This window comes from Marmota flaviventris, chromosome 9, assembly GCF_047511675.1.
Source record: "Marmota flaviventris isolate mMarFla1 chromosome 9, mMarFla1.hap1, whole genome shotgun sequence".
NCBI classification, from domain to species: domain Eukaryota; kingdom Metazoa; phylum Chordata; class Mammalia; order Rodentia; family Sciuridae; genus Marmota; species Marmota flaviventris.
In genome coordinates, this window is record NC_092506.1 from 28,930,420 (window position 1) to 28,939,355 (window position 8,936).

The following is an 8,936-nucleotide window of genomic DNA, read 5'->3' on the forward strand; positions in this document are numbered from 1 at the left end:
GCGTCCTAGGACCTGAATTTTCTCTAAAGGAGAAATAAGAAGACTCTGGGAAACTGTTCAACAGAATACAGGAATATTTGAATAAAAACAAACTGAATTACAATTTCACAAAAAAGAAAAACGTCACCAAAAATTAATTCTGAGGTATAGTTACATAGATACTCTACCTAAAGAAAAAAAAAGCGAAACAGGTATAAAGTATCTACTCTTACATAAAATCTCTTAACATGCAAAGAAAAGATCATTTGTCATACAATAACTGAAGGTGCGTACTACTTTCATCAAAAAAAAACGTGCACTTACACAATGACTTGTTTTTCCTAGCCAAAACTGGTATCTACAAATCCTGCCTCCTAGCTGTACAGAATTTAAATTCTGGTTGATGTAATACAAGTTCCCTACTTTCAACCCAAAGCCATTTTCATCTTCATCTGTATTTTGTGAAAACAAATTCAAGTAAAAACTAAAGTTCAGTTTACCTGGAAGACAAAGACATCTTTTCCGCCTGCCCCAGCATTCAGGTGCATGTTTATTAATCCCAGGGCACTTCTTAACCACACACCAACCATCCATCAGTCTTCATCAGCTATGATCACTTGTCCCTGCAGGGCACCTCGGTGGGTTGGCAGGACAACTTGTAGATGCAAGTTTCACAGGAGAAAAATGCATTGCACTTCTAAAGTCCCAGTCTATACTTATTTTAAAAAGGGGGGGGGGAGGGGGCAGGGAATGCTCCATTCAGTCTAGTGGATTTCCCTGGATTGTGTGACTGCATTTGCAATGGGTTTTGTTGAACATAAAACTTGAGATAGAACCAGGGTCTAGAAGATTGTGATCTCCACAAAGAGGACAAAAATAACTATAGGCAGAATTTCTACATATTGAAATTCCTGGGGACAGATGTTCCTGGGGTTTATCAAAATGCGATCTGATTAAGGGATTATGAGGAAGGTTGTGCTTTAAATCATGCTCTTAGTCACATGCATTCAAAATAGTCCCTATAATGCTAGAAAAGGGGAATTTAATATCGGAAAGTATTTACAGTGCCACCAGTTGAGTAAAGAATGGAAACAGGGCCAGGGGAATCTACACACAAGTGTCAGCATGCTCCAGGGAATAGGATGATTATGGAAATTAACTATTTATTAGTGCAGAGATATGCTGTAAGGCTTAAGCAGGATGGAGGGAAGGGGTAGCTTAGGAGCTCATTCATTTCCAAAATGCAAACCCAAGATTTTCAAGAAAAAGTATTATTAAAATATGTATATGTTTTTGACAACTAAATTATGAATATCTTTGATATTCTGCAAATTAAAAAAAGCAAGGAAAACTGCTGTATTTTTTAATGGAAAATACTGACTTCACTCCCTGCAAACACACCAAATGCATATCATTTAGGATAATGTCACTGATGCGCATTTGACAACTAAATTACAAAGCTCTTTGATATACTGTGTATGAAGAGTGGCAATTATGGCCAATAAAATCAAAGGAAGAAAAAACTAATTAACACTAACATGTCATTATGACTCACTAGTATATAAAATCCCATGCCTGCTCTGAATTGCTAGCAACTGGCAAATCCCAAATTCCTAAGGATACTCACAATAGTTTCCAAATAACTGGAGCCACCAGAGGATTTGAGGACTCTTCACAAGTTTAGCATCACTTTCTTCTATCAAAAGACCTCAAAAATACAAATTACTTAAAAACTTACAAAAGAGTTACAAAAACTGAAACAAAAAACCCTGACCCCAAAAAATGTGATTTTAAGGTTTATAAAGCATATGATAAGTTGTAGATCCCAAATAAGTTCTAATGCTATTTTCAAAGAGAGTTATTCATTTTTGTAGTATAAAGAACTGTAATTTGGAGACAAAAGTCCTAGGTTCAAATTCAAATCAGTTCATTATTTTCCCTATAACTTTGAGCAAATCATTATCCCTCCATCAAATGAGGACAATATCCATACCTACACCACAGAATTATCATTAGCAAAAGGAATTGGAAATTTTCTAAAAATGACAAAAAAACAAACAATGTACAAATGTTAACTCTCCCACTATAATAAGCCTCCATCTAAACATAACAAGTGGGAAAAGTACAACGTTATCCAGCTACTAAAATCTGGATGTACTGCAAGTAAACTGACCATAATTGAAAGAACAGCTTTTTGCAGAGGGAGGACTCCAGGAAACCTGGATTTGATAAAAAAAAAAAAAAAAAAAAAAAAAAAAAAAATTGTTCTAGATTTCATATTTTAAAAACTGGGAGAAATTCTCAGCAAGACATTAAATCTGTTTATAGACAGCCAACCAATCTGGATTTTTAAAAGTTTCAAGATTCTAAAAGACTTGAAATTAAAAACAGCCTTGACTACTGATAGCTAAGTAAACTTTTATGATCAAAAACACTTAATAGCTAAATGTAGCTTCCAGGTATATTCTCTAACTTCATTTTTGAAAAATTCAGGACATCAAATGACCTCCTAAACTGTGAAGGTGACAATAGAGATGGAGTTGGTTTAAATAACCTAGAAAAGGGCTGAATTCCCAAAACCTTCCTTGATGTAGGTTATTTCTGCATACTTGTACCAAATGCGAAAGTGCATTGAGAAAAGTTTGTAAAGGTCATCATGCCAAACAAATGTAAGATATTGTTAGAGAAACCTACAAAGCTCTTTTGAATCTTGCAGATATTTGAAATTTATAAAATAAAGAAACTGAAACAAAATGAAACAGAAAAATCTTATTATAGAAATCTTATAGAAAAATCTTCTTATATCTCAATACAAAATATAATAATTGAGGGGGGGAAAAAACCACCAGACAAATTCCTTTCCTGGCCTCACGGGCTGCTCTCTGACCACCTTGGCTTTGATGTTCATGACACTCAGTCACACATATCTTTATTCATCTCTGGTCCCCTGCAGTTACTCCTGTTCTGAGTTATTGACCTTTCAAATAACTGATTTCTCCTGTTGCTTTTCTGAGCTCCCGAAATGGCTCAAGCAATCAGCTCATCAGTTATCCATTTCTGATACTGTTACAGCATCTGCTCCCTCTCACTTCAGCCTACCACCTCCTGGGTGATGAAGCCCAACCCACAGTAGTGAAGGGAACTAGGGGAAGACCTCAGTGCAACCCAAAGGAACACTCATTTGCAAAAAACAACTCATAAGTGGTTGCCCTTAAAACTCCATTGAATCTTGGCTTTCCAGAGAGTCTTCTATGCCTAATGGGTCCCCTAAGTTTGCCTTTGAGTTCATGGTAAACCCAGAGCTTTTTAATGCATTATGAGCGTTCATAAACTTCTGGAGGTATTTGGAAGTATACAGCCAGTGGTGCTTCAGGACATCTTCCATTTCATAGCACTTAGACTGCCTGGCATTCATTTTCCGGAAGCGCCTAAATAGTTTATTGCCAGACTCATTTCCCTCACTTGCCCAGGCCCCGATAGAGCCATCCCTCTCGATAATTTCAGGCACATGCGCCAAGGTTTTGTGAAAATAGTTGGTGATTTTGCCCTCGTATCTATACTTGAACTTGGTAGAGAGGAGCTCAGCAAAACGCTGTGAGTTGAAGCTATACTGGCAGAGGGACTCTGGGCACTCTTTAGCAGGGCATGAGGAGCGCCACACGGGTTTCATCTTCAGGTAAAGGTCCATCAGCTCCCTGAGAGCTTCGTGCCTCTCTGCAGAAGGAATTAATTCACACACTGCCTCCACAGTCTCTTTGGTCATGAGCTTCCTGGCAAAGTTGCCATTCATCCTCATGATTGGCTTCAGGTTCATCTTCTTCCGGAGATGCTTGTCCAGGGTGGCCTGCCATCTTTTCCTTTCCTCTTTGGAGGCATTGGGATTTTTATATACCTCTCCTATCTCCAGCTGGAAAATCTTGTAGAACTCAGCTGCATTGCCGATGTCACAGTGGAGTGCATCTATGGAAGGGACTGTCTCAATAAAAGGCTTGGCAGAGACCCCTTTCACTCGATCCCGCAGTTCTTCCACAGACTCGTGGTACGGGTTGGAGCGCCAGACCTCGTAGCGCTCCAGATTCTCAGCATGGCTTCTCGTTATGGAGTGGAAGACAAGATTTTGAGAGGCTTCCAAGCGGGTGGCATCACAAAGTGTACAAATGTAGACTGAGCCAGACGCCTCGAGGCCTTCCACTTCCCGGACAAGTTTTTCATCGTATCCAGTTCCCCTGAAGATGAACTTGAAGGTCCTGAGGATGCCTCCCATCTCCAGCATCAGTTCGCTGCTCTTCATGGCTTCCCTCTCGGCAATCAGAGGGCTCAGAATGGCAGTCAGGGTCTCGTGGTCAGACTCATCTGCCAGCATAAGGCACAATGGCTTGCAACACAGTTCGGAGTTAGGTTTGCCCTCCTCAAACACCTTCACATTCTGGGCGCCATGTGCTATTGAAATTTTCATGATGGTGAATGAAAAGCGAACTGCCTTTTCCGGAACTGCTGGCCCACTCCCATGCTTTTCGCTCACGTCTCCCATGCCATCACAAGACTCCTTCACCACGACAGTGAAGGGACCGTTCAGGTAGTCATCAAGGTCTTGGGATCTCATGCCTTCCAAGATGTCTTCCTCCATGTCCATCAAGGCAGACACCAAAGCTGCATCGTAGCGGAATCTCTTTGCAATGGTGTCTACTGGGTAATCATCCACCGAGGAGGAAAGTCCAGACAGCCCATCAATAATGCCAACATCGGTATTTGAAGACACATTCTTCAGAGGTGGCTGCCACTCAAAGGGGTGGTAGCCTGGCAGAAGGATCTTCTCTGCATTGCGAAGGGCATGCAGAGGCTGAAAAATCTGCCTCCCTGTGATGGCTTTCACAGTCCTGTACATCTTGTGGTACTGACTACAGCTGAGGAAGGTGTTGACACGAATGGCCAAGCAAACAGCAGGCGGCAGATCAGAGCCCCGTCCCTGCATGATGGCCTCCAGCTCATCGGCTTGTCTGTGCTCATTTCTTGCCCTCAGGGCCAGCAGGAACAAAGTCAGGCACACAGACTTCACATCTCCACCTTCTTCTTTGTCAGCAAAAGCCTTGACTTGCATCTTCAGCTCCCTCAGCCGGTGCTTCTGAGCTCTTCGAGTGAGTGACAGAAGATGTTGACGGGGTCTGCCTCCTTTATTAATATGCACAAAAGTCTCTTTGGATTCCTTGTGGCTTGAGACATGGTGATTATATTTTTCCAAGCTGATCTCTTCATTGCACTCTTCTGCTGGGCATTTCACCACCAGGGAATTCAAGATGCTCAGGAAGGACTTCACTGGACTCTCCAGGTCGGTGGGGAAGCACGGATATCGACAAGAGGGACAATAGCTGCCCATGACTTTGAGGCATCTGAGAATGCAGATCCTGCAAAACACATGCTTACAGCTGGTCTCCACAGGGTCGGCCAGAATGTGTTCACAAATCTGGCAGGAGATGGATTTCACAAAGTGTGCTGGGAAGTCCACGGCCAGGAGCTTGGTACTCAGATGGATCTGATTGCAGTTGGTGATCTTCTTCATGACCTCCTTGCTACTGATCCTTGCCTGAGCTCTTCTCTTGCGCTGACGGGCTTGTCTTGCTCGGTCAAGCACAGTTTTGAGTTTTTTGCTGAGCTGCAGGTTTGGCTGATGGCTCTTCCTCTTGAGGCCCCGGCGGGCAGTGTGGCAGATGTCGCAGGATGGTGTGTGGGGATGCCACTCCATGGTCGCATTCCTTGGGAAGTAAACCTCACGTGGGGCGCTGCTAAACTTCCTGTGCATAATGCCCCAGCAGTTCTGGCAGAACTGGGTGGGGTGGATGGAGTCAACATCTGCCTTCACATCGATTCGGAAAACCCTGGCGATGAGGTCTGGCCAGGAAGTGACTCTCTTTTCCTTCTTTCGTAAGAGGATTTGGGTTTTAGCATCCACAGGCCCATGGACTGGGTATCTCCTGTCGTGCTTATCTGTTTTAAAAGAATTCCCACAGATGCGGCAGAAGTGTCGAAGGTTGGCTTGGTGAACTGCTTTGTCTCTTGCTTTCCCACTGTCGTGGGATTTCTTTGAAAACTTAGGATGGCCCTTCAGAGCTGGTTGAGTCAGGACTGGCTTTGGGCCACCAGACTTGTCCAGGACTGCTGGGGATTGCTCCAGAGAAGGTTTTCCTTCCAAGGAATCCTTTTTTTCCTTTTGAGTTTCATCAGTTGTCTTTTCAAAGGATCTCACCCTGAATAGTTTAAATTTCCACTCTGAAAACTTCATATGTGGGTGTTGAATTTCATCGGGTGCAGAACTGATTCCCAAGGTGGGCGGCAAGGAGACAGCCATGCTTAGCTGAGGTACCTGGGGACAGCAAAAAACAAGTCAGATTAGAAAAAAATGTCAATATTCCATTGATATATCTTGGAAATAATAGAAATTGATGCACTCAAGGACTCATCGGCATCACCCTATCTGGTGATAACAAAAACTGTATGTACTGAAGTGAAAACAGATACACAGACAACAGTACAGAATGGAAGACACAGAGACAAACCCACGTGTTTACAGCTCTGAGATCCTTGATAAAGGTGCCAAAAACATACTTGGAATAAAGACAGTCTTTTAAACAAATGCTCCTGGGAAAACTGGTTATATATACATGGAATGAAACTACACCCTTATCTCTTACCCTGCATAAAAATTAACTCAAAATCAATCAAAAAATATAAATTAGACCAGAAACTATGCAAATCCTAGTAGAAAACATAGGGTCAACACTCCAACATATGAATGTCGAAGGCACCGACTTTCTCAATAGGACCCCTAAAGCTCAGGGAACAATGCCAAGACTGAATAAATGGGATGACATCAAATTAACCAGCTTCTGCACAGCAACGGGAACAATTAGGAATGGGAAGAAAGAACCCACAGAATGGGAGAAAATCTCTGCTAGTTACTCTTCTGACAAAGGATTAATATCTAGAATATATAAAAACTGAAAAAGAGAACTTAACACCAAAAAAACCAAATAACCCAATTAATAAATGAGCAAAAGAATTAAACAGACACTTCTCAAAAGAAGAAATACCAATGGACAAGAAATACATGAAAAAATTTTCAACATCATTAAAAACTTGGGAAATGCAAATCAAAATTACACTGAGATTTCATCTCACACCAGTCAGAAAGACAAGTCATCAAGCATAAAAATAATAAATGCTAGAGAGGATGTGAGGGGAAAAGGAACATTTTTACACTGTTGGTGGGATTGTAAATTAGTACAACCAACATAAAAATCAGTACGGAGACCAGGCATAGAACAATCATATGACTCAGCTATACCACTCCTTGGTATTTATCCAAAAGAATTAAAGTCATCTTACTCCAGTGACACATGCACACCCATGTTTATAGCAGTACCATTCACAATAGCCAAACTATGGAACCAGCCTACAGGTATATCAATGAATAGATGAAGAAAATGTGGTATATACACACAATAGAGTTTTCAGACATAAAGAAAAATAAAAGTATATTATTTGTAGGAAAATGGATGTAACTAGAGACCATTATGTTAAGTGAAATAAGCCGAACTCAGAAGGTCTCATAAGGGGAAACTGAAGAAGAAAAAGGAAAATAAAAATGGGGAGATATTCTCATGAAAATAAAGTGAGACCATCCGAGTAGAGGAAAGGGACCAGGATGAGAGAAGGAGAGGAAGGGGGAAGGGCTGGGGAGTGATATTGGCCAAGTTATATTGTTATGTTTTGTGCATGAACAAATATGTAACAACAAATTCCATCACTATGTGCAACTGCAATGTACCAATAAAACATATAGAAAGAGAAAAAAAGAAATTAAATAAATAATGTTGAGTCATATGCTTAAAAAAAGATTCATTTGTTCTGTGTTTCCAAGTTATTTATTAATTCTCATATTTTAATATATTATGTTTGGTGCTAGTCATACAGCAAATACTAGTCATTCCCTGTTCTGACAGTGCTCAGGGACATTTAAACCATGTGCATGTGTGTGTGTGTGTGTGTGTGTGTGTGTGTGTGTGTGGTTTTAAATACTGTGTATACAAGTAAAATTTAATTTCCTTTCCACAAAAACATATGTCTTTCTGTGTCTTTCTAGATAGAATTGGTGAGTGATTCATCTTTGTCTCCCCAAGGTTCCTGGTACACATTAGGTACTCAACATTTATTTGTGAATAAATGCAAAGATAAACTGGCTACTAAAACCAAAGAAAAGCAATATTTTCCACATTGTATTAGCCTCATTGCACTAGCTGGACAATATATTTCTAGCTTTTTAAAGCAGTCTTCCGGGAGATTGGTTGTTTATTTCTTCCAAACAGGTCATAAAGGGATGATAAAGCTACAAACCCAAAGAAACTAATTATTCACTACTTGAAAGGATGAAGTGAATTTTGAGCTTTATGGATGCAAACTAATAATAAGTATCATGGATAGTAATTATGCTTACAGTTTTAATTAGTGAATGCTGCTGTAAATTATAAGGCTGTGTCTACATTAGAAACAAACAAACAAAAAAAAACCACAGAGCTCTTTAAACCTCAACAAACTACAGTATGCACATACTAAGAGGCTGAAGGACTTTGAAGATGAGAATTTCAAGTGGTTTCAGATAAAATTCACACAGGTCATTCTGAAAGTCATTGCTGGTCAATGGTCATTAGCGCTACAGATTGTAATAAGAACAGATGGAAGGAATGATTTTTTTCCAGTAAAAAAAGGTATATATGCCAGAAAACTCTACCAGTCTGGGTTGTAGTGTAGGCACCAGAAGGGGTGTATTGAAGTCCGTCAGTGCCATCTGAGTACCCTCTAGACCCAATTTGACCAATCGTCCCAGAATGCTTTATTTTTATGCTCAATGACTTGCAGACTGCCACTCAAAGGGGTGGAACCTGCTGGGCAAGTGTTCTACCATA

The 8,936-nt window shown here is 40.6% G+C and overlaps 1 protein-coding gene across 1 annotated transcript; it reads right to left on the minus strand.

Moving 5' to 3' along the window:
• Window positions 1–3,190: 3,190 nt before the first annotated feature.
• Rag1 (recombination activating 1) lies at window positions 3,191–6,322 on the minus strand. The gene has a single exon (XM_027936383.2). It carries the CDS (start codon window positions 6,320–6,322, stop codon window positions 3,191–3,193), a length of 3,132 nt encoding a protein of 1,043 aa, XP_027792184.2.
• Between the last annotated feature and the right edge of the window lie 2,614 nt (window positions 6,323–8,936).

Bases quoted from the DNA above. Each gene is read 5' to 3' on its own strand.
- Rag1 (XM_027936383.2), bottom strand. From the start codon at position 6,322: ATGGCTGTCTCCTTGCCGCCCACCTTGGGAATCAGTTCTGCACCCGAT.